General features: G+C 40.1%; 1 protein-coding gene across 2 annotated transcripts in view; it reads right to left on the reverse strand.

Moving 5' to 3' along the window:
• Positions 1-13,552: 13,552 nt before the first annotated feature.
• MITD1 (microtubule interacting and trafficking domain containing 1) overlaps positions 13,553-26,151 on the reverse strand; it is a 257,806-nt gene continuing 245,207 nt past the window's right edge. For both annotated transcript variants that reach the window (XM_044072174.1, XM_044072173.1), the window contains 2 exons: positions 14,363-14,423; positions 13,553-14,256 (listed from right to left, as the gene is read on the reverse strand). In XM_044072174.1, the coding sequence (XP_043928109.1) occupies positions 14,155-14,256; positions 14,363-14,423 (163 nt within the window). In that variant the 3' untranslated portion in view covers positions 13,553-14,154. The remainder of the gene's footprint in view (positions 14,257-14,362; positions 14,424-26,151) is intronic.

Raw genomic sequence — 26,151 nt, forward strand, 5'->3', positions numbered from 1 at the left:
CGAAGGATACAACAATGCAAAATCTGTAAAAGCACAGTAAAAACTGACAGTACACATCACAAATTTCTACATATGTTAGGATTTGAACCCTCACACCAATAGAGCTTCAGAAAACAGGAGGGATGCCTTAGTCCTCTCCATAAACAGCTTTGCATCAATGAAATGAAGTAATTCTTCACACAACCAACTGCATCAGAATGTACACTGCTATCAAACCATAAGCTGTGATTTGTATGTGTAATTTGGACATAGAGCAGTTAGTGATCCCAGAACCTCTCATAATTATGTTGATAAATATACATCTCTGTCTTACCTTTCTGCGTTTCTTGATCATTCATCAGTTATCTAATACATACCATGTGTAAGCCATTCCATACCACTGACCTTAACATGTGAGAGGATATTAACTGAGAATAACATGATATGCAGCCAAGGTCAGATGGCACAAACATGCATATACTGTTCTTTTGGGGGTAGCACTGCTGAGTTACTGTTATGGGAGGAACAAGGTACACTCCTCTTTTGGGGGGGGTCAAAGCTCAGTTACTGTTATGATGTAAACAAATCTGAAGTCTGAAACTGCAATGTGTATCATCACTTTCTAACTTCTGTCTTTAAAGATTTACCAGTATAAAGGTATTATGCTAAACTGAGGCTATGTAGGGAGCATCAGTATAGGTATGACTGTGTGAATCTTTCATGCCTGAGGCCTACTTAGTATTAATGGACAAATATAAGTAAAATAAGTGTCTGGTGTCACATGTTAAGGTACTTTCTATACAAATCCACCACTACTTACTTGCTTACTGTAGCAAGTTAGGAAATACAAGGATATGTCATAATATTATTAAAAATATACTATAGGTTCAGGACTTGCCTTGCAAATGCAGCAATTGACACACCTTTAGTTCAGAACTGATTCTGTCTGATGCAAGCAGTACACAGCCAATACATGGGGAGGTAACGGTTGTGCGAGTTGCATGGTATCAATTTTACTATATGTATGTGAGTAGGAGAAAGATATTAGGACCCTGGGTGATCAGTGAATGTTTTGCATAGTCTCTTAGCCAAAGCAAGGCCATATTGAGCATGCCTACAGGGACAAGCAGCTGGGGGGGGGTTCCTCTTCTGAGTCCTCCTAGGACTGTGGCTGTGGTGACCTAGGCATTGGTGGGGGGATGTGTGTCCCTTCCCCTTGCTGATCCTGTTGCAACGATTTCTGCAGGATCACACTGTGGAGCATAGCACATACTGTGAATATTTGTGTACATGTGCATGCATTATACTGCAGTGCTACAATGGATATATCTAGGCACCAGAACCATGACTTCAGAAGCTCAAACACATACTCTATGATGTTTCTAGTTTGAGTGTGTGCCTCATTATGGCATTCTTCCATGAGTGTGTGTGCACTTCTGATGGGTGTCATCAGCCACAGTTCAAGGGCATAGCCAGCACCCTCCAGTAAATAGCGTTGCAAGATGGCCCCCAGCAAACATCTGGTACAGCTGTGATGTGTGCCAAATATGGGACTTGCCAACATACACATTCAAGATAATTCCCTAGGCATTACACATAACTTGGCAGTTGATGGAGTGGTATCCCTTGCGGTTAATGTAGATCCTACCCTGCTCACCAGGTGTTGCCTTAATGTGTACATGACTGCAATCTATTTGCATGCAGTACTTTAGCGTAGTATGCTACATGGTAAAACAGTTCCATATTGCTGTCCATCTCTTCAGAACTACGGGGGGAAAATATGTGTTCACTGGCATGTATGAGCATAGCATCCATAAACTGGGGGAGGATCCTGGAGGCTGATGCCTGTGACACACCCATCACATTCCCAGTTGATCTTTGAAAAGTACCAGTAGCTAATATTCTAAGGGCTGTACATAGCTTAGTTTCCACTGGGATGGGTTCCCCTCGGTTGGCTCTGGCTCTAAGTTGAGGGCGGCAGAGTTCACAGAGTTCTTGTAATGTGCCCCTGTCCCTGTCCACCATGTAGTTCTCTACAATCTCCAGCTCATGTAGCATCTGGAAAGTTACCCTGCGCCTGAGCACCCTTCTTCTCGGCCTAGCTTACTATTATAGCAGCACCAGCAGCATTGCCTTCAGCCTCTAGCACATACAGATGTAGAATAGCTGCAGCACCCTCTAGCATTTTGTCAGTTACAATTTTCCTTGTCTCTACTGCAATGGTATTTAAGGATTGAAGAAAAAACAAAATGGAGGCTACATGGATGCTTTATACATTATTGAATAGCCCCACTGTGTTGGATTGGTTAACATGCAATTCACCTTCTTATGCTGTAACTAGTATCTATTAAACCCTTCTGTTTGTTCATTAGTGCACTACACTGACCTCTGTGCACCTCTGCGCATTTTCACATAAATAAGGTAAGCACAAGCAAAATTGATATTTCCTCCTGTCTTGTGATATTGTGCAAACATGGACCATACAAAGTGAACAAATGATTGCACACCCTGTAGTTGAACCTAGGACCATCTATATTCCAGCCCTAACACATGCATGTGCTGCTACAAGAATAGTTACATAACAAATAATAACACAGAGAAACATGCCATTATTGGCACAAACAATGGCAAAGTAAAAAAAAAAATGAAACCAGACAGAGATCGCACATTTTAACAACCAAACAATGAGGATGACACAGAACTTGGGAATTGTGAACTGCTTACATGCACTTTCACCCTTCACACCCCTACATATTCAACTCTGCATGTATAACCTGGCACACAACTAATGTCAGCATTCACTGCGCCATGCATTCAATATGAATATAGTGGAAGTGCCTACTCAAAGTGAACATCCCTACACGGTTATTCTTTTTTGTGATTCAACAATTCTAATGAGGTTTGACCTTATTTGCATCTTCACCATGCTGATAGCCCGGAATCTAAACAGTTAATAACCACGTAGGCAGGGAAACTGCACGAGAGCCCAATGTTGTAACAGACGAATACATGTTTTAATAAAATGGGACTGAAATCTATCAGCTACATAATGCATATGCTTACATTACAGTATAACTGTTTCATAACATTTAAACATTTTAGTAGTCTACATTATGTACAAATATATTCTTTATTTGGGGTGGGGGAGCAAAACTGCACTTATGTCATGGCACTTAAAAAAAGTATCTTTATGCCATAGGTTCTGTGCCTTGTCTGTCAAGCAACTTCATTTGGTGCAGAACTATTCTGAAGCACTTTAACATATTAGCATTAACAAATTAATATTTTACTAAAGTACACAAGTCAACAATTATTAAATCCTGATAATTTCAGGCACTTTTATTTAAGAGTCAGTGATAAATAAGAATATTTTAAAACAGACTTGAGAAGGGTGTCATACATAATTCAGAAAACCAAGATAATTTTTCTCTTTAACTAATATATATACTGCTGTGGTTGGCTCACAATACACTGGTGACACTACAACTGACACAAGTGAAAGCAATGTTCTGAAATATTAAAATATTTCAAACCACTTTGTAAGTGTTCCCCAGTTACTGGTACCAACATCTCTAAAATATGGAAGCTTAATTCTGCAGCAAAAAATACTACTACTAATAACACTAAGCCCATTGTTGTGATAAATGCAACACACTAAGCCCATTGTTGTGATAAATGCAACACAGTAAGTAATCATTCTCTCCTCCTACAAGGCACGTCAACCCTTCTCCACACCACAGGCAACAAAAAGGATTTTAGAACACTGCTGTAGCTTGTCTTGCAGAGAATTCTTTGGTTTAAGCCAAACAGGATACTCCTCAGTTTACTTTAAAATGGAATTAAAGAAGTACTTTTAAATGTACATCTTATGTGAAAAGTTTAAATAGCTGTGTTATCATGGATAATGAACATAACCAAGTCACAAGATGAAAATCTGAAAAAGAACTGGGCAACTGCATGTTCATATAATGCTCCTACAGGAAGCAAAAATAAGTGCAATCTGGGATCTACAATAAAACAAATTTCCACAAGTCGAGATGAAAAATATCACAGCCATATTCTAATCTAAATACAACAGCATCTCAAAACATTGCAAATCCCCAAAATATATCCAACAATGACAATTCATCCTTTTTCAGGGCTGCACAGTCTTCCTGCATGCCCTAATTTTGGGCCTCTATCCCCACATTTTCCCTTTTCCATGAAATATACAACCTCAGACATAGCATTATACAATACCCATAAGAAAGCAATATGGCAGCCAACAAAATACTTTGCTTAAAGATATGTCAACAAAACTATTTGCTGAAAGATAAATGACAATTCAAGTCAACAAAATACAATGCAACAACTTATATTATTCCACAACCTGATAAATCAAGCTGTACAATTCTAAAAACAAATATGAAATATAACTCCAATATTGTTAAACAAAAATAAATTGCTGTAGTTAGGAAAAGCTACAATTTGCTGTATAAACAGTACTGGTAGCCAAGTGCAACAAGAAATGACTAAACGCTTTTCATTGGATCATGAAGCATAAGCAGCTATTAAACTCAGTGCAAGCTGCTTACACTAAATGACCCCATTGGCCCACCACAAATAAGATCCACAAAAATATTCAGGCAATGCTGAGCTCAGTTTTGCATCACCTGCCAAGATTTCTGGCACATCACAACAGTGCTGTAAACTAAGTGCATCGAAAATACCTCTGAGTCGTGCTGAACTGTGCAGCTAAAGTAAGCATCATACTTTACTCTGTACTTTTGAAATTGTTTAAAATTTTTTCTGGCTTACATGGACAAACATCAAACTTTTTTAAGCCACACCTGATACCTGAAGTTAAAGCAACATTAAGTTGCTATCAACAGTGGCGTGACTAACTATGGCAAGGCTGCAGTACGTTGCCTTGTTGCTTAGTATATACAAGAAAAGATAATGACAGATGTAAAGAGGGAGTGTATAGGCACCTATACATAAATATTTTATTTATAAACTTCTACATCTTGATTATATAACTGGAAAAGTAATTTACACCCTTTACAAAATAAAGACCTCAATTTGTGTTTTATATTCTCTTGCAGTACAAAAAATATCTCATGAAGTATTAAGGAATCAGCATTTAACAGCAAGTAAAACTACTTGTTCAGTGTTTTCATGTTAAGAACTGAAAATTTCTTCAATATTTGTTAAGATTTGGAAAGCTGTGATTTAGGCTTGGTAGCACAACTCAAAAGAAAATACTTAGGGAAATGCGAGACTCTATGGGAGTTAAATGAAGAACCTCCAATGTCTGGTCATCCCAGAAGGGAAGACTTGCCAAGTCAGGGACAGCAGGGTGGGAAGGTTGAACCAGACAGACAGGCAACACGGATCTATCCTTACAGCGAGTACAAAACTTTTGTATCTGATGTTGTCTACTCCGTCTGGACAACCTGTGGGATAGAGTCTCCAGCCACGACAATTCCTTGGGAGGAACTAAGAAAAAATATTCAGCAACACAGTAGAATCAAAGGAAGCCCTGGACCTGGATTGAATGCCCAGCTTATAATGCGACATAAAAGTGTGGTGGCCCAAGCAAGTAGCAGAAACATCATCTACAAAGTACTCTAGAAAGAAAGGCTGTAGAGGTAGCTACATCCCTAGTTGAATGACATTTAGGCTTGTGTAGAAAAGTCTTGCCATCCAAAGAATATGCAAAGTACAATATAACAGCCATCTGGATAGTTACTTTAGACGCAGGAGAGCCCAGCTTGGACTTTGAAAAGGAAATGAACTGGCTAGATTTCCTGAAAGACTTGGTATGGTCAAGATAAAATCTTAATTGCCTATGCACATCCAAACAATGCAAAAGATATTCGCTTTTGATGGAAAAATTGGGAAAAAACACAGGACGATGAATGGAACTGTTGTTATTCTTGGAAGCTACTGTTGATAAAAAGGAAGGGTTCATAAGAAGAGACACCCTGTTCTTATAGAATACCAAATAACGGGGAGAAGAATCAAGTGCTTGCAGCTCTGAAACCCTTTTAGTGGAGGTAATCATTACCAAAAACAAAGTTTTCCAAAACAACAACTTCAAATCCGTGGAAGTTTAGGGTTTGAAAGGAGGACCACCTAGAACATGAAGAACAAAGGTAAGATAACAGGAAGGGACCAGATCCCATACTGAAGGACAAAGTAGAAAAGTACCTTTGAGAAAGGCCTTGGATATCTTGACAGAAACCAACAGTAAACTATCTCTACAGATATGAAAGTTAGAAATAGCTGCTAAGTGTATTTTGACAGTAGAAAAACTAGATCCTGAGTTGAACAGCTCAACCAGAAAATCCAAGGGTGCAGAAAAAGGTTAGAGTCCCTCAGTCTATGCCTAAAGACAAATCTTTTCATTTACTGGTATATCCCTTTCTAGTGGATTCTTTCTGAGAAGACAGCAATATATGAATGATAGCCTGTGAATGCCAGGGATTCCTGGCCATCAAGGGAACTGGAGGAACCATGCGGTCAAAGTAAGGGACTGAAGACTGGTTGGGGGAAAAATGAGATCCAGAATGGGCTTCAATACCAAACAGAATATTTCAGAAGAAGCCAAAGGAAGGGAAACCACATCTGGGGAGGCCAAAAGGGAGTGATGAAGATCACCGTAGCTCTGCAGTGGTCTGCTTTTTGTAGAAACTTTATTCTTATCCTCCAGTTCCCCCATGGTAAAGGAGACCCACAGGCCAAACAAGCACCACAGTGTCCTGGGTAAATGTTTCAGAGGAGGAACAATGATGTAATAGCTGTTGCACCTGGTGTTGGATGGGGATGCAAACAGGTCACAACATGGAGTGCCCCAGTGCCTAAAAATCCAAACTGCCACTGTCAGATTTAGGGTCCACTCATGAGGCAATAAAATGCTTCTGCTGAGGCTGTCAGCCAGAATGTTGGACTTCTCCGGTATATGCCTTGGCACCTGAGACTGCTGAGAAGAGATCGCCTACTGCCAAAATTTTCATGGCCTCCCAACAAAGAGGATAAGAATGTGTTCCCTCCTGCGTGTTAAGATGTCAGATGACTGACATTGTCCATCTGTACTGAAATCATAGCCCTGGGGAGGGCATCCTGAAAGTCTTGCAATGCTAGGATAATCACTCATCTCCAGAACGCTGATGTGAATTTGAGCATCTGTTGAAGACCAGGACCCTTGAAACATCCTCCATTTCGAATGCACCCCACCCCAGGAGCGAGGCATCCTTGGTGAATGTGGCTGAAAGAGAAGGAATTACAAACGGTCTCCCTTACATTACTAATGGAGACTTTAACCACCACTGAATCTGCTCATGACACACGGTCATCAGCCATATGAGGAAAGCCAGTGGATGAATTATTAGTAACCACTGCATGGCCAGTTCATTGTAGGACCTTCATATATCTGGCTAGAAGGACCAGTCCTACTGATGCTGCCATATGATCCAAAGCTTTAAAAGTACGTGATTCAGAGGTTTGGGATTTGCAAGCACTTACAGGGCCTGAGCTCAAAGACTGAAAACTCTGAAGCTTGGGAGCCTGGCAATTTGATGGACCATATCCAGATGACACCCTATGAACTCTAAGACTTGAACAGGCTGAAGGCTCGATTTTGGGTAGTTGACTGTAATGCCCAAGTTTTCACACAGTCAGAGTAAGGAGTTCCTGGCTGAGATCAACAATGCCTTTGTGGGGGGGGGGGGTCAAATTGTCCAGGTACAGGAAAACCTGAAATCTCTGCAGCCGGAGCCAGGCTGTGACCAAGTTTACACTTAGGAGGTTGCAGTGAGACCAAATGGCAAGGCCCCAAACTGACAGTGATGGTAAGAGTCCTTGAGGTCTACTGAGTACATCCAACTGTCCTTCCTCAGAAGAGATAACATGGACTGCACTGTGACCATCTGGAACTTGGGCTTTTTGACAAACAGGTTTAGTTTGCTTAAATCCAAGGTTGGCCTGAGGTCCTTTGTTTTCTTTGGTACTATAAAGAATCTGGAAAAGACCCTGGGTCCTATCTGGTCTGGTGGGACCTCCTGAATGACTACTTATGAGCAGCTTTTGGATCTCTGCTACTGCGCAGTCTCCGATAGGGTGGTACAGCTGGGTGATGTTTTGGGAGACAGTTTGGAACTTCTATAAAGGCAGTGATATAACCACCCTTGAATATGACTGTCAATACCCAGGCATTTGAGGTGATGGCCTCCCAAGTTTTGGGGTAAAAAGCTACATGGATCCTGACTGCCTCCAGAGAACAGCAGTTGGGCAACCCTTCAGGATCACTGAAATGGCCATCCAGAAAATGCCCCATAGAAGCCCTGGTTCTGCAGACCACCTCAGCCCTGCGGGCGGTGTCCATTATGACCTCCTCTGTCCTCAGGAGAAACCTTCCAGAGGAGCGTCCTGAGAAGAGAAATGTGACTTCCTGAAGAAGACATGCTTTCCCCCTTTCTAACTCTATGAGAAGGATCGGGGTGTAGAAAAGCAAACTCTGATGGCAAACAGCATCTTCCCCTCCTGTTCACTTCTCGTCAACATGTCCTTAACCTTGGGCCCAAACAATGAGGACCTGCCAAAAGGGGCATTAATGATGCTTTGAAGCAGTCCACAAAGTTGCACAACTGCATCCAGGTGTGACCCTCACTGCAATCCCACCTAATGCTCTGGAAGCTCCACTGGCTGTGTTAGAGATAAGTCTAACTGAAATATTGGCATTGGACATCAAGGTGGATAAATGAGTCTCCAGCTTCTCCTGGGTATTCAGAGATTGCTGCGTCTTAAGGGTGCTTGACACTTCAGAGACTAGGTCTCGTGGAGTCCTTGTCAAGTGTGATATGTAGTTAAATGCCCTCCTTAACAAAGGTAGATCAAGTATAGGATTGCTTCTCTAATGATCTCTCCTCAGAAATCACCTTTTTGGTAGCTGCCACCACCACAACAGCATTGATGGCTGGGCCCTTACACTAATAAGGCTATCTTTGGGGGTGGCAAGAACTCTGCCTGGCTTCCTAGGAATAGGCTGTACTGTGATGGGTTCTTTCCATGCCCTCCGGGATACCGGGTCTGTACGGCCATCCAGTGGGGAACCACTCAAGGACTGAACATGTCTATGGCAAAGGCCTCTAGAAAAACTGACTCTGGAGAGGGGGCTTTGGTGGTCCAGCCCCCATGCTAAAGAAGCAGCAGCAACAAATCACCAAAAAAGTGTCTTTGCACAGGGACTTGTGGGTACCCTCTACTTCCTCAAGGTCAGTATCCTCAGTAAGAAACTCTATTGGGGAGTTAAAGTGCTTCCTCTTGTACTTTCTGTTCTCCAAAACCTCCCATTCTGACAAAGGTGGAGAGGAGGGGGAAGACTTTGGTAACCCCACCAGGGGGGCAGAATGGAGGCTTTTTGACATAGGCTGTTCTGGAGCAAACTGATGACTGACCAGAGGAACAGATTAAATCTGTGCTTGGGTGCTGGCTGGAGACATCTGACCCTTTTCTGGAGAAGAGCTCATCATCTCAACAACGTCAACGCCACTCACGTCTGAGGGTTCTGGAACCTGAGGATTCCGAAGTTTAGACTGAAGCTGAGCTATCTAAAGCTGAAGCTCCGAGAGGGAGTGATGATTCTGAAGCAGGAACCGTTGACCCCGACCTAGACACTCCAGCTTCAATGCCACAACTCTGAGATGCCAATGGCCCCAAACAAGTCGGGGTTGAGGACACCAAGGAACAGGATGGTGGCTGAAGACCGCCAGGCTGTCAGATCCAATCTGGAGGGTGGAAAGTTGGCTGGCCCCAAAGACCTTGGATCTGAGTGAGGAAACCAGAATGATGGATCCTACGGTCCTGGTGCTGGAACCGGACACAATGGAATAAGCCCTAACTGTAGTTATGTCTGCAAAAAGAACCTAACTGGTTGCTTCAAATATGTAGATTTAATGCTGTTCACTGACCTCGATGACTGGATGGACGAGGCCACACAGGATGGCTTCGAGGTTCTATGAGAACAGGACCCAGCATGCTAGACCTGAGCTGGGGAGGCTCTAAAATGGGATGGAGACAGGGAAGATTCTGGTGATCGAAGAGGAGGAGTACAAGGAGGAAAGGGGGATGCTAACTGCCTGAAGGTGCCCATTTGATCAGGAAGGGGCTTGGAATACAGAGAGCCACAGATGTGATTTTAACTGGTTTTGGTGCTGAAAGCGATCGGCTCCAAGATGTTGGAGATGATGCTGGTGCTGATGTTGCCAGGGATGCAGAAAGTCAAGGGACCTTTGGACCCAGAGAGCCCAAGGGAGCCATTCTAGAGGTGAAGGCCAAAAAACCTCTTGCTCTCCCTTTTTATCTGCCTACAGTGTCACTGCCGAGGTTTCTCGGACCCAGTCTTGGGATCTGGCAGAGATGTCCTAGAAGTAGAAGCAGAACTAGAAGTGCCATAAGGTAAAAGCCCTTTCAAAATGAGCTTGATTTACCCTCACCAAAAGCACGCAAGCTGAAGCTATCAAAGATGGAGTATTCTGAGTCCAAATGCTCTGGACCTAGACAGTACACACATTTAAGATGTGCATCCTGGGAAGGCAACTTGTGCCTGCAGGAAATGCACTTTTTAAACCCTTTGTCCATAATACAGTCCTAACACAACAGGCTGACAACAGAAACAAAACAGTAAAAGATTTAATGACTAAAGGAAAATTGTGGGAAGGGGAAAGAGGGGAAACTATCTAAACTACCCAAACCTTAAAACTACCTCAAAAATTACCCAAGCCTATAAAAAACACTAGTGGCTGGTCTAAGAGGTAAGGGAAGAAAGAATCTCACAAGTCCCACTCTAACTTCTTAGACAAAAACGAATCAGCCAAGTGGAGTCAAAGACTGAGCTGCAGACATGAATGCCTACAAAGTAGATCTGAATAGTTGATGGAGGAGTGGGGAGGAGCCAAATTGGGCTCAAAACTTTTGAATTGGTCGGTGTTGGATCCGATGTCCCATTGATGGAATCCAGACAGAGCAGACAACATCGGATCTTACTTCACTTCTTCCTCTGAGTGGCTAATTTCATTTAAGGGTTAATCTTCTCTCTCCGTCTGTTCTTAAGGAGGTCAGGTCCTTTCTTTCCACAATCATGTCAATTCTGGGGATGATGTGAAACTCTGAGAACACTGCCTGAAATCAATGAACATGTGAAAAGTATGAAGAGCTGCAGTAATTGTGCAAGTGACTGTCATTATACTGCACCCATTACATACCCATACTTAAAGTACTTAAGCAGCCTTCAAGGGTCAGCTGTTGCTATGAAGGCCATGTCTCGACTGGCTCCCACCCAGACAGGAATGAATGGGCAGAATCAAACAGATTGACTAGATGGTCATCAGGTGGGGAGATGAAAAAAAACCAGCATTCACAGGTTTCAGTGCAAAACATTGTGTTGCGTTTACTGTTCAAGTAACCCATGCCACTTTCCAAGATGACAATTTTCAATTTAAGTTGATCTGTATTTAACTTTTTAAACTAAATGCTGTATCATCAACTGTACTGAATACTACTACTTGAACTTCTTGAAAAAGAATCTCTCACACATATATACACACACACACATATATATATATATATATATATATATATATATATATATATATATATGTATAGACATATACACACACACATATACATATATATATATATATATATATATATATATATATATATACACACACATATACACACACACACACACATATATAAAATTAGCAACAGAAACATTTCAAAATGTCATCTGAAATTACTACTATAGGAAATGAATTTTAATGAATCTTCATCATCAGTCCATGAAAGAATAATTTAGGAAATAAGGCTTGTGGATAATGGAAGCTCAACAGCATGCCATTTCAAATTTCGTGTTAAAATATGTTGGGGAAATAATTAACACTTTGGTCACTCATGCACACACACTCACACACAGTACAGCAGCAATGGAATACAAATTATCTGGTCTTTTATTCCAATATAAATGAATGAATGAATGATTAATGCATCATTTCCAGTCCTTCTCCGTTGCAATACAGGCTCTCTCTCTATATATACCTGCAGTACCTTTTTTTCTTAGATACACAACTGTGAATTTTATGCATCAATGTGCTTTTCAGAGCAGTCCCATCCATAACCAAAAGTACCCACATGAACAGTAAATTTATAGCAATCAGTATTAATAAGTAAAGGAGTCAGATATAAAAAAATAAATTGAAAGATCACCTTATAGATCAATTATTTCATTTTCCTGACACTTGATTTATCCTTTTTTGGGGTTACATGTGAACTGGAGCCTACTGGGATTATTTCTCTGTAGAAATTCATGAATTTTCAAATTCTGCAAATGCAAATGTCTTCAACAAACTCCCCTGTTACAGAACAAACACGGTAATAAAGATTTGACTTTGGAATAAATTTTCAGTGTCCTACTGTTCTCTGAAACATTTTCACATTTACTTAATATGGACTTAATGCACTACATTACATCAAACAAGAGTCAGAAGTGTATTTGCTACCATCCTGAACAACCGTTATATGCCAATCATACTTCACAACTATAGGCACAGACCACTACCTCTGCCACATATATTTAACAATATATTCCCTATACATGTGAAATCATCCATTTCATGTCTATTAGTAAATGGGGGTAATCATGTAATCCATGCAAATTGCTATGGGATAGTACAGGCCAAACATTTCCTTACTTCAGAACTCAGAAGTACATCTTTGATGCCTTTTGGTATATCTTTGGTAGTCAGTTTCTAACTTTCCATATCACGCTTCCTTCTATAGGCTTCTGTTTAACCCTCCACAAAGCAGCTTCACATACTTATCCACCTTTAAGGCACAAACACCTTTAAGATATCAATAGATAATGTTTTTTGGGGGGTCTTTAGTTTACTGACATAGTTCCAAAACAGCAGAAATGAAGTCCTTCAGTAACCAGATTTGTTCAGAAAAAAATAAGTATATATTCTTAAGCAATCTGTTTGCAAAGTGCCAAGGGCCATCAGTAATGTTGCCCAGACAGAAAACAAGTAAACAATACATATCACAAATGAGTATACGTTCTAGGTTTATATTTAACATGTTGAACTGCTATGCCCTTTGTAAAGAAAGGGAGGAAAATCATAATTTGCAAACTACTTTTGCGAACAAGTAGAACAGAATCAGCACAATTCTAAAATCACAACCAGTGACACAGCCATCTCATAAGTATCCCAGGTTGTGACTGATAATGGTCACGACTCCATAAAGTGCCATTACATAGCTTTGACGTCCTGTAACAAGTAAAGGTAATTACAGAAATGAAGCAAGATGAAAGGCAAATAAGTGGCAAATCAAACACAAATAAAAACAAAAAACCTCTTGTACTGAGACTGGAAGGAATGAATGTGAGCAATACTGTCTCAGTACGGTAATTACAGATACCTTTCTCAGACACTCAAATTTTAAGATAGGTTGCAGCTGCAGTGACCCAGAGATCCATCATTTGGGCAAGCATATAATCTGTTAATGCAGAATAAGTAACACAAGCACTCACATGCAACTGCTGCAGTTTTACTCATTTTTCTTCAACTATAATGAGAAAACACCTTGATAAAATCTGCATGGACAGCATATGTATGTGCAGGACAATGCTTCTTCCTCTCTGACTGAAGTATAGTCTGAAACTTACTTACAACCTTTCCTTAGCAAGGAGCAAGGTATCCCAATACAGGCTCAGTAACGAAGAGGAATCCAAATAACAAATTGCCCAAAACAACCAAACATTTTTCTCTAACCCACAAATCACAGAGAGAAAGCTATGCTCCGCACTCCCCCCCTACACTGCAATTTTTGGCTAATATATACATTTGGCCGGATTCCACTGAGCAAAAAAATCTACTGCCCTGGATCTCAAGAGAAACACCTACTTTAGCCAACATCTCTTCAGCTAAACTTAACTCTCCCCATAGTAGTACAATGCCCTGCTTCAAGGTCAGTGCTCTGGCTCAGAAAGACAGTACTGGTTACATTTTTTGTAAAAGGCATTACAAAGCAGACAACACATAGAAATGTCTTCAACATCATCATATCTGCACACATAAATATATTAACATTTTAATGTAAGGGTATGTACAAAAGCAATATATGAAAAAATAAGCCTTAAGATGAGAGGGCCTTTGTATGTTTGGCATGAAAAATATCCACTGTTGTTTCGTAGCACTGTCTAAGATCGTAGTCACAATAACCAATAGCAAAACGACTCTGCAGAAGGAAAAAAATAAAATGCATGAATAAACTACACATCTGTAACACTAGGAATTCTACTTTACAAACACTTTTGATTATAAATATGGCCAGAACCACTCACCTCAGTTTTTTTGAAGTAATCCAGTCCACGTCCTATTTTGACCATCCATCCATTATTGAACCTGTTACCAAAACATTGTTACTTTCATGTTACATTAGGCATGTATTTTCACCAACTAGTTCTAAGTACAGGCCTATTTACTTGCTAATTAATTAAGCTACTTTATTTTAGCAAACAAATATCCACTCTATCTCAGAACTATAAACAGTGCAGCTCTCATGCATGGTGCCCATAGTACTCTGGTGGTAAATAAAGCTCATATAAAATAAAAAATATGTACCAGTTATTATTAAACATAGGTTCCTATATTAGTACTAGACTAACTGCCATTTTGGGCTATTTGAAGCCTAGACATGTGAGACTCAAACTCTGCACCTTGTGTCTTTAAGGTAAACACCTTAACCATTATGTCATCCTCCCACCCGTATTACATAGCTTACCTGCATCACAAAAAGGTGTAATTAAAAGCTAGGGCCTTTTTTTTATCAGATTTTATATATTTTTATTTAATCTGCGGTGGTGCAGCGGTAGCGTTGTTGCCTCACAGCAAGAGGTTCTCCCGTTCGATTCTCAGCTAGTGTGCGGGGAGTGCCTTCTGTGTGGAGTCTGCATGTCCTCCCAGCGGGTCGAGTGGCATTCCAAAGACATGCATGAATGGGTGTGCCTTTGTTGAAGGTTGGGCGTCGAGCTGGGCACCATGAAAATTTACTGCCAATCATTAGCGGACTGCAGTCCGCTGTGGTGACCCCTAACCGGGAAAAGCCGAAAGACAACAACATTATAACAGCAGTCCAACATTACTAGTTCTTTAGATCGCTAAGAAAACACGTTTTACTTACAGGACTTTTAGATAACATGTTTAGGTCTCCTCAGTCTCACAGATCACAAGGTAGCAAATTCTGAGTTTTTTGTTACTGAGGATCGCTTGTTGATTTGGAACACTACCTGGGTTTCATGACTTTTGGAAATTATTGTGACTGAGCTCATCAATATAGTTTTAAGACCACTAGTTTCTCTACTTTATTTTTTTTTTTTAATTTCTACAACTTGTAGTACCTGATGATCAATTGTCATCTGTTTGTCCATATTAACTCCTAGTAGTTTGTGCTACTGATTGAAGTTGTGTTTTGTCCATTGATGTTATAGAGAATAGATTGTCATGGACATTGAACTATCTTGGGGTGAATTACATTAGTTTAGTTTTCTTACGGAAAAAGAGGAGTTGGGACTTGTCCAACCTGGTTTCAAATGAGGAGAAAGATTGTTGGGTTAATTGCTGGAGAGAAGATACACTTTTATCTCCGGAAAAAAAGGAAGAGTCATCAGTGTATTGGACTACTGTGGCATGCATGGATGTGATGTGCAAGTAATTTATGAGCAGGCTGAACAGCAATGGCCTATGATTGAACCCTGGTGTACACCTAGGGATACAGGCAGGAAGAAGGAACAATTATTCTCCCATTTAACAGCCCTTTGTCAGTTTAAGTAGCTATGGAACCAATTGAGGGATGAATTTGACAGGCCTAGTAATGACAGTTTGAGGAAGAGTTTTATGTTGGCTGACAGTGTAGAAAGTCTTTGATAAATCAAGGAAGAGGGTGGATACTAGGTTACTGGAATTTCAGTTTTGGTTAATTGTGTTAATGAAACTTAACAGGGACATAATTGTGCTATGATGGGTTTTGTGATCATGCTGAGTAGGGGAGAGTGTTTTATGTTGTAGAACGAATTTAATAAGTTGAGAATGAACACATTTCCAAAATGTTGATAATGGTGACAAAATTGCAATGGGTTTATAGTTGGAGAGGTCAGTGGAGGGCTGTTTTTTTTCTGTCTAGTCTGTGTGTTTGAAGCCTGGTGGTAGACTTTCTTTCCCTTTTATTTCTCATTTCAACGAGGTTTCAGTGGTGATCAGAATGTCAGGAGAATGGCTGGCTAGTCAGACATGAACTTCAGGGAGTTTATTAAAGATGCTTCTTAGACTAGCCTAGAATATTCATACACCTGTGTAATTATTTTGTGTGTGTGTGTGTGTGTGTGTGTGTGTGTGTGTGTGTGTGTGTGTACGCTTGCAAATATTTGTGGTTTGGGGTTAGAATAAGAACTAGGGAAGGGGATACATGTAGTGTCTGTGTGAGAGAGAGAGACCGTGTTTAAGGGTTAGGCAAGGGGACAGTGTTAATGATGTATGCATGTGTGTGTAGTTGCATGTGTGCATACCAGAGCTTGTCTTGTTTACTGGTACTGTTATAGAAAGTTTTTTTTTTCTTTTAAGATAAGATGTAGGGTTAATGCAGGATTAGGGTTAGCACATATTTGCAAGACCGTGTGGAGTGGGTGAATCAAACAAATTAGAGGGTAGTGTTATGGAGGTTTTACTGTAAAGATCATAAAAAGAAATGGCCTTTACTTTTGCGATCTTTACTATGTTAGATGTTTTGAGTGTTTGATAGTGTGAATCTTCACAGTATCGTACTGGATGTTTTGCATTCGATTTTGTGATACAGAGATGAATCACACAACACTTATACAGCTAAGGGAGCAATTACTTAGTTTTAACTACTACGGAGAACTGAAACTACTGAGTTTTAAGAACTACTGAGCTTTCGCATGAATAATGTCTAGAACATTAGTTTTAACATCAACATTAGGAATGAAAGTTATACCTTTACCCATATTAAACAAAATGGCTAGAAGGTATTTTGTCATGTAAATTTGACTGTTAATTGCTCTAAATAATAAGGAGATAAGGGGTATAAACCTTCTTACCATATCTACCACTCCACTGTCATTGGCATTAAGAACAGGAATGGAAGGGGAATGAAAACAGTCACAAACAGCCTTGTCTGAATCAACAGACAGAGGGATCAGCCATGGATTTTTTGCAGAGACAATTATGCCTGCTAGGAACCCTAGAAAATCTACTTGGCTTTTTGTAGGTTGGCATTTGAGAGTCAAGAGATAGCAGCCAGAAATAATGCATATCCTAATACTTCCAAAACAGGAGGGATTGCTACCTGTTTGGGAGCATCCATGTATACAAAAGTTTAATCTCCACTAGGAGTGAGGGACCTTTCCCTCTTCCCATTTAAAATTGTCTTTCATCTTTGCAATGGTATCCCTAAAAGAAATCTCTTTGTTAGGTGAATCTTAAAATGTGTCTTCAGCATCTGATCCAAAGCCTGAAGGGGCAGGAAACTGTGAGGCACACTCTAAACCACCTTGGTATGAATTAAAATGTGCTACTACTACTTCAGAAGCAATTCTCTCCCTTTTTAAAGAAACAGAAAGCAGAAGACGAGGAAGAGAGACTCGGAAAAATTAAACCAGTCATCTTTACTGGACTTCTAAACGGAAAGATGGACAAATTGGACAGAAATATGTTTGTGTTTTTTGGGGGGTATATTTACAGGGAGCATACAGCTGTATGGTCTGAGGGGGGGTGAAAGGTCTAGGTGAAGGTTTGACTTCCATTACAGAGCTCTGAACACACTTTTCTCCTCCATTAAAACTAATTTAGGTTCTCTATTCTTGGTTAAATCAGGTGAATGGAATTTAGCATATCCAAAAAAACACCCCCAAAGTCATAACTGCATCCAATGGGACAACATTAAAGAGCCCAGCAAAAAAAGGGTAGTCCAGGGTCTGCAAAAGCATCTTGGTGGAGTCACCCATCTCAGACTGACAATGAGAAGTGGAAGTCTGGCTGGATTCAGGTACCTCTCTGTATGTTTTGTTTTTTTTTTTTTAACTGAGGAGTGATGTAGAAAAGTAATGCCATGGCAGCATGGCCTAACATCTGTAAACATTTCACGGTTAACTTTAAGAGTAAGTCAACTTCAGGTAGTTTCAAGAGTGAACACTCGACTAAAAGAAGACACTTTTACATCATGTTCTAATTCAAGACAAAATAAGAAACTTAACTGAGAGTCCTTGTAAGGAATCCGATGCCCACAGTCGCACTTTTTCCTGACCAACATAAACTAAGTTTTTCACAGAATGTTAATGAAACAGAAGTAAGCTCTGCCCTAGTCCTTGTGCTGAAGCTCAACACAACTGATGACTAAACATGACAGTGATACAATTCTGCAAACACAGACTAGCTGTAAGAAGTTCTGAGTTTTAGTGCATTTGTACATCCTTATTACACTAGTGGCTGGGCCTGTGCTAAGGGCATATGAGCAGGAAGGAGCCTGCGTTTTATAGACTAGCCAGATACATGTCATCCCAGCAGATTAGTCACGTTTGTAAGGAGTACTGCAACAGTAATCTAATGAGGAACATTATATGGATAAGAAAAGGGAAAGATAGGACTGAAACTGATTGCTTTGTATTTTCAGAAGACATTCAGGAAGAGAGTTCTGTACGAATCAGACTGGAATGTTAAGTTTCATAGATCAAGGAGAATTTGGTGAACAATAGGAAAAATATTAGGCAAGGGAATAAAGAAATTCAGTGGGGTATAGCAAAAAATGTAAAAACTGTGGGCAAATCATAAAGAAATAAGAATGTATTATAAAAGTGGGAAGACTGCTTGATATCAAGGAAAGATGAGTGCACAATGATATATCTGCAAAATACTGAGATAGCATGGAAAAGAGGGGGGATACAAAAGCCAGATAAAATGGTCTATGCTGGGGGTGTCCCCACTGATGGATGGGATCCAGAAATGTTTCCGCTTTTAACATCTATTCTTTGAGGTCCAGAAAGTCCCTGCTCAAAGAATCTGCTAAGGTGTTGTTCTGGCCCTGAATATAGGATGCCATCAGTGCCAACTGCAGTTATTGTGCTAACAGCTAAATTTTTATAGCTGGACTGCACAAGGGGTAGGAATGAGTCCTCTCTTGATTGCTTATGTACCACATAACTTTGATGTTGTCTATCCACATTGTTTCTGGGGATAGGTTGCTTTGAAAGACTTTCATCTCTAGAAAATCTGCCAGCAATGTCTTCTGGTTTATGTGAATTTTTTTTTTTTGCTCTGGAGTCCAGACAACGTGTACCTCCATGGGTCCTAACACTGTTCCCCAGGTTATTTTGGAACTGTCCGTGATATGGTCTGGTCTTTCTCTGGTAGAGAGAAACCTGCATCCGGATTCCGCTTGACAGCATCTTTCAATCAAAAAAGCTCCCTTTTTAAGCATGCGTAGAAGAGACACCAAAGTTTCCAAGGGTCGGGAGTGTTGTTTCTTTTTTTAGGAACCTCTGAAGTTTCCTAATATTGTAATTTTGCCAGGATGACCAGAAGGAAGCATGATGCCATGAACCTCAAGGCCTTAGATATTTCCTTGCTGTGACCATCTTCCTCATCAGTAAGATGAGTAGGAAGTTAGTTAGAAAGGACACCTTGTCTTTGGGTTTGAAGGTTTTCTGTTGTATAGAGTCTGTCAATGTACCCAAAAAGAGAATTCTTGTCAGGGGCTGAAGCTGAGACTTGCAGAAATTGACGGTGAGCCCTACCATCTGAAAGTGGTCCACAGTAGCCTGCAAGGCTGTTTGGAATTCCAGTGTAAATCTGCAGTCCTACAGTTCTGCAATGTGCTATAAATGGGGCTAGACATTTGGTGAAAACCTTTGGTGCAGTGGATAAACCAAATGGTAAAAGCACAGAACTAGTACTGCAAACCTGCTGCTATGAATCAAAGTATAGGCACATGAAGATAGGTATCCTTCAGATCTATTATAAACATGTACTCTGGAAAAATCATGAGCAGCAGTTTTTGAAGAGTCATCATTCTGAATTTGAGAATCTCTAGGAACTCATTTGACTTTGAGAGGTCTAAAATTGGTCAAGTTCCTTCTTTTCTTGGAACTATAAATGTCCTGTTGCCTGGTTGAATGGATCCCTGTTGCAAGAGTTCTTGCTAGATGGAGGGGGGGGGATTCTTGGTATTTTGTAGGCTTTGGTATCCCCAAGAAGAGAGCCTTTCTCAAACGAAAGGAGTAACATTTTTTTTTATTATGCTTACTATCCACTAATTGGGGGTGATAAGTTTCCACTTGTTTAGAAAGAGAGTCTTCCTGCAAGTGGAATGGAGGTGTTGGAGATGTGGGCATGGGGGAGAGCTGTACATAGTAACAGTTGTTCTTTTGGGGGAACACAGTCTTTGGACCCCCCAGGTTTAGGGATTTATTCATGTTAGTCTAGGCCTTTTTGATCAAGGCGGCCTCCCCTTATCTTGCCTAGGAGGCAGAAGCTAAGGCTTAGAAGGATAATTTCTATTGTATATCGAGGTTGGAGACAAATACAATCATTCACAGTTTTTATTTGCTTGACTTTTTTTATATAATTTCTCAAAACCCTTCTCTGTAAGAGGCCCAAATAGGATTTTTTTTATCCAATGGGGCATCTAGGAGTTCTGCCTCAACATGGGCAGAAAGTGGCTGGGTCCTCAGCCAAGCGTTCCAGTAGCAGCTGGTCTGCATGATGCATCTAAAGATCACAGCCATACTCCGGAGGGTGTCTGGAAACCTGGAGTGCTGCTCTTGCTGTGTCCTGTATGTCCCTTAGTAATCCCTCATCTGCAATGCCCACAGCTTTTGTAATTATTTATTCCAGCAAGGACTCTAAGCATTTTAACAAGTGAAATTGGCAACTGAGATCCCTCATAGAAAGGTCTACAGATGTAAAACTCGTCTAGTAGTCTACCTTCTCCCTACAGACTACAGAGAGATCAGCTTCTTGGATCTTACAAAGGTGTTTGCGAGTGTCTTGCACTCCATAAAATCTGTCTGGCTTACTTGGGGCAGAGAAAGAGAATCAGAGTGTAAACAGATGTCTTCAAAGATATAATTTAATACCATATATACTGGTGGCATAGCTACTGGCCTAGGGAATGGCAAACTTATACAGCGCAGGTAATAGGTTTTGGCTCGAGAAAATTTCTTGCTTTCCCACTGAAAAGCAACCTTTATCTTATGTAATTTATCCCCAAAGGATACATTTTCTAGAATAAAAGCAGAGGAAAGGGCTACATCTGAGTCTGCAGGATTGAGATGGAGGTACTCAGAATAAAATAGCTCTTCCTCATCCTCAGATCCGAAAGAAATAGACTCCTCTTGAAAGGAGTGCCTGGCTAGTCTCCCTAGATTTCATAAAAGTCATGAATTCCTGAACAATTTTTAGGAGGTCCTGAATTTTGTCCAGAGTAGAAGTAGCCAATTACTGGGGCATAGGATGAGGTAGGCTTGCCTGGTCGTCTCTTTGGTTTAAGCATCCATTTAGCGAGAGAAGACTCTGTCCATTATCAGGCAGCTGTGGCTTTGGTCTGGGTTAAAGGCATGTGTTCTTGCATAACAACCATGGAAGAAAAACTGTTAGGCTGTGATAGCAGTAAGGCATCTGATAATGTACTGCATAAAGTAAAGTAGTGTGGAAACTACTGAAAGAGAATGTTTTGGTACAAACTACAGAAACCTATGAAACAGTATGAAAACATTGACTTTATAACCTTTTGAATGGATGGCTTGGTTAGAAGGTACAGAAGGAACAAAGGCTTAAGCAAAGATGTCCACTAAATGGAATACTACTTGCATTAATAGGGTACTTAAGGGGGTGAAGAAATGGTTAGATGGTACAGATGGGAAACATGTGAAGAAGGAAGGTTGCTGGTGACATTTCTTTATGCACATGGACTGATGTTAACAGTAAGGAAACAGCATGAATGAAAGAGACTATTACAGTTTTCTAAGAATAATTGTAAAAGCGTGGCATCAATTAAATATGGGAGAATTCACTGGTTATTTGGACTTTGTGCGTAGTCAGGTATACATTTCTCAGGAAGATAAATACAAATATTAGAAATAAATTTTGGATCAACTGAGAGCTACTAAGATTAAACAAAGAAGGCTACAGACATGGCTAAAATATCAAAGGATTTTAAGGTTACTTTAACAAAGAATGCATATTTACTAGTTAAAGTGAGTTATTATGCAAGGGGTTTTAGTTTACAAAAGGAATTAGAAAAACAAGTACTAGAAGTGACTTTATGTGGCTCTAGACCTAATCCAGTTATGACAAGGGTAATATAGAATGAAAAAAGGACGGATGAATTTAATTAAGCCTTTAGTTTATTTTGATTTACTTTATCTATTGTATGAGTTAAAAGTAAGGACTGCAGACAAAGAAAATGGTATGAAGGATACATAACAAGCACAAAGAATTAAGGGAAGGGATGTGAAGTGAATACAGTAAGCAATATGAAAAGAACAGTGTAATATAAATGTACAAAATAAAAATCAAGAGTATGCAAAAATACAGACAATGAGGGCAAGGGCAGGATTAGAAAGCAGTGATGGGCATTAGTATATAACTGATGCTTGGAAGTAATAATAATAAAAAAAGCATTTACAAACGACAAGAAAAGTTAAAAGCAATAGAAAAATGGGGAAATTGTGTCTAAAGAACAATGTTAAAAGAAGCTAGCAGTAAAAGGAAAAATAAAATACAAAAAAAGAAGTAAAATAAAGATAACATTCAATATCAGGATGTGGAGGTGAGGAAATACCAAGCCATCTTTTTAGAATGTAGATACATAGAAGGGTTACGAGGTTATTTAAAAGAAAAACATGTAAAAATTTTAATTTGGCTATAACAATATGTGGTTAACACTCACATGATCCAGCACACACAATACGTCAAGAGAAGGCAAAGAAAGAACAGACAGAATTCTTAAGCTGCGTCTTTGGTGAAGATAAAAATAAACATCCATAAAAGCATCTGCATCATTTCCCTCTAAATTCCTCCTGGTAACACCACCAATACCCCGGAAGACATACTCTCCTGGACCTCATCCAATATTAAGCTAGAAACCTACATCGTGGGAGATGAAATATTGACTGGGGAAAAATCAATCAACCCTAATCCCACCATAACGATCAACCCATTCAACTTCACTCAACTTATAAACTCCATTACTAGGCCTAACAAAACCAACCCTCCAGGCTCCATACTTGACTGGATCCTAGCATCTCATCCTAACAAAGTCATAAAATCTGGTGTCATTCCTGACTCATTAGGAGACCACCTCCCTGCTTTCACCCTTTGAGCTACTCTCACTTCCTCACACTCCCACCAATACATTCATACTCATAACCTATCTAACTTTAACCCAACTACCTTCTCTGACTCCCTTAAGCTAACTAACTGGAACCCCCTAAAAATACTACCATTAGACAAAGCCGTTGACTACTTCAATTCTATATTCTTAACTGTCCTTAACACCCTAGCTCCAATTAGAACTAAAAAAGTTAAAACAAAGACCACCCCATGGCTCACCAAAGATACAAAAAAGATTATGCTACAAAGGGATAAAACCTGGAAAACCAACCGCTGCTATAAACAGCCAGAAATATTATTTAAATATAAACAATTGAGAAACCTAGCCAAAAAACAAGTCATTAGAAATAAAAAGTCTAACTACACCAAACTACAAGAAAATCATGCAAAAAATCCCAAACAATTCTGGAACTCTATTAATTCCCTCCTCAGGCCAGGTACAAAAAACAACCCCTGTCCAGACGCCAGCAAATCTGACCCAGAAATTGCCTCACTATTCAGTACCTTCTTCACCTCTTCTATCGCTGAACTAAGACCTTTACCAACAATAACCCTCCACCCCTCCCTGCTCAATCTTCCCCTCCCTCCTCTCTCCACCCTAATTTCAAACTCAAACCCATCTCCACCAATCTAATAAAGAAACTTCTTGATAAACTAAAGCCTTGCTCCAATGCCACTGACAGCATTCTGTTCTCCTTCCTAAGAATAACTTCAGATGCTATTGCTCTGCCTATCAGCATCCTGATCAATAGATCACTACTTGAATCATACGTACCCAAACTATGGCGTACTACATTTATTCTTCCACTCCACAAGGGTGTGAAAAATTGTAATGTCTCCAATTTCCACCCCATAGCCATCCTCTCCCCTATCTCCAAAATTCTTAAAAAATACATCCACCTGCAGCTCTTGCCATTCCTTACCAGATACCAGCTACTCTCTCCTACCCAACACGGCTTCCGCCCAGGACACAGTACTAACTCCGCCCTTCTCTCCTTCTTACATTCTGTCAACTCAGCCCGTGACTCTGGTAATATGGTATCTTCTGTTCTGCTGGACTTATCCAAAGCCTCTGATACCATCTCTCATACCCACCTTCTAAACCATCTCTCTAATCTCAACCTTTCCCAAAAAACTCTCTCATGGTTCTCTAACTATCTTTCAAAGAGGTCCCAAGCCGTGAAATGGGGACAAGCCACCTCCACTTTCCTTCTTACCCCCACTGGAGTACTCCAAGGTTCCATACTTGGCCCATTGCTATTCAATATCTTTATTAATGACTTCCACAAAGCCATTCCTAACACCAAAATTTTGCAATACGCTGACGATTCCACTTTGATGTGCTGCGCCACTAGCCTAACAGAGCTCCAATTTCTGACACAAAATGCCTTCTCAACCACTGAAAACTGGATGCTCCAAAATCACCTCTCACTAAATGCCAACAAAACTAAAATCCTTCTATTCTCCCCTTCAAATCCTCCCCTCTTGATAATAACTCTCTTCAAATTACCAGCCTCAATAACTCCTCTATCGAGATCGTACTCTCTGCCAAACTTCTTGGTTTCACAATTAACAGTCAACTAAAATTTAACACTCATATCCAGCTAAATATCAAGAAAACACACACAAAACTTGGCCTACTTTACAGAAACAACCACTTCCTCTCTCCTTCCACCAGACCAACTCTTGCCTCTACCTATCACCTATCTCCTTCCCTCTCTTATGTATGGCACTCCTCTGCTCACTAATTTATCTTCCACACTCACCTCCAAACTGGAAGTATGTTACAACGAAATCTCCATATTTGCTACCAATGCCAAATCCTCCTCTCAACATTGCACCTCCCTTCACTCTTTAAACTGGCTTGAACTCCCCAACCTACTTGACTTTCACCAAATAACCACAGCCCACAAATTATTATTCCAACCCACTAACTGCCCTGCACTATCCAATATACTACAACCATATACCCCCTCAGACCCCTTAGATCTTCTCACCAAAACCTGATCACCATTCAAAAACCCAAGCGCCCAGCTGGTCAGTTTCTCTTATCCTTTACCCTAGCAAAAAAATGGAATGCTCTACCCTCCTCTCTAAGGACCTGTAACAACCATAATAACTTCAAAACTCAACTTCATTCCTACCTCTACCTAAACAGGAAATGCAACTGCACACTTCCACCCATACCTCTCAAGTCCTCCTCCCCCTTCATTCCAGGCTAACCTCTTTTTCCTTCCTAACCTCACTCTCAACTGCCGATTAGTATATGTAACTAAATAGTAAAATATAGCTATTATGCTATAAGCTTGCTTTTATTTTCTGAACAAAAACTGTAATTGTTTTTGCCTTATTCTTATTGAAGAAACCCATTGTTTGTATTACAAACTACCATTGAAATTTTTCATGTTAATAAACTTTGTTCTGTGGAGCTTTTCTCCCCGGGCCTCCACTGAAAACGGGACCCCAAGCCCATGGACCTCCCCGGTAATCAAACTGGAATAAATAATAAATAAATAAATAAATAATGTTACTTTTAATTAGAAAAGGGATACTAGAGTACATGGATCTTTTCTGTAAATTGATTTGATAAACGTGGATATGAATCAATTATGGGAGGATTATGTAAGCACAAGGAATTGGTACATAAATTACATGGCACAATGGAGGTTCAGTTTTAAAGAGAACTTTGTAGTTTTAATTTGTATTCATTTTTTAAAATATGTACTTTTTT

The sequence above is a fragment of the Protopterus annectens genome, chromosome 5.part0 (genome assembly GCF_019279795.1).
Source record: "Protopterus annectens isolate FY-2018-M chromosome 5.part0, PAN1.0, whole genome shotgun sequence".
Lineage (NCBI taxonomy): Eukaryota > Metazoa > Chordata > Ceratodontiformes > Protopteridae > Protopterus > Protopterus annectens.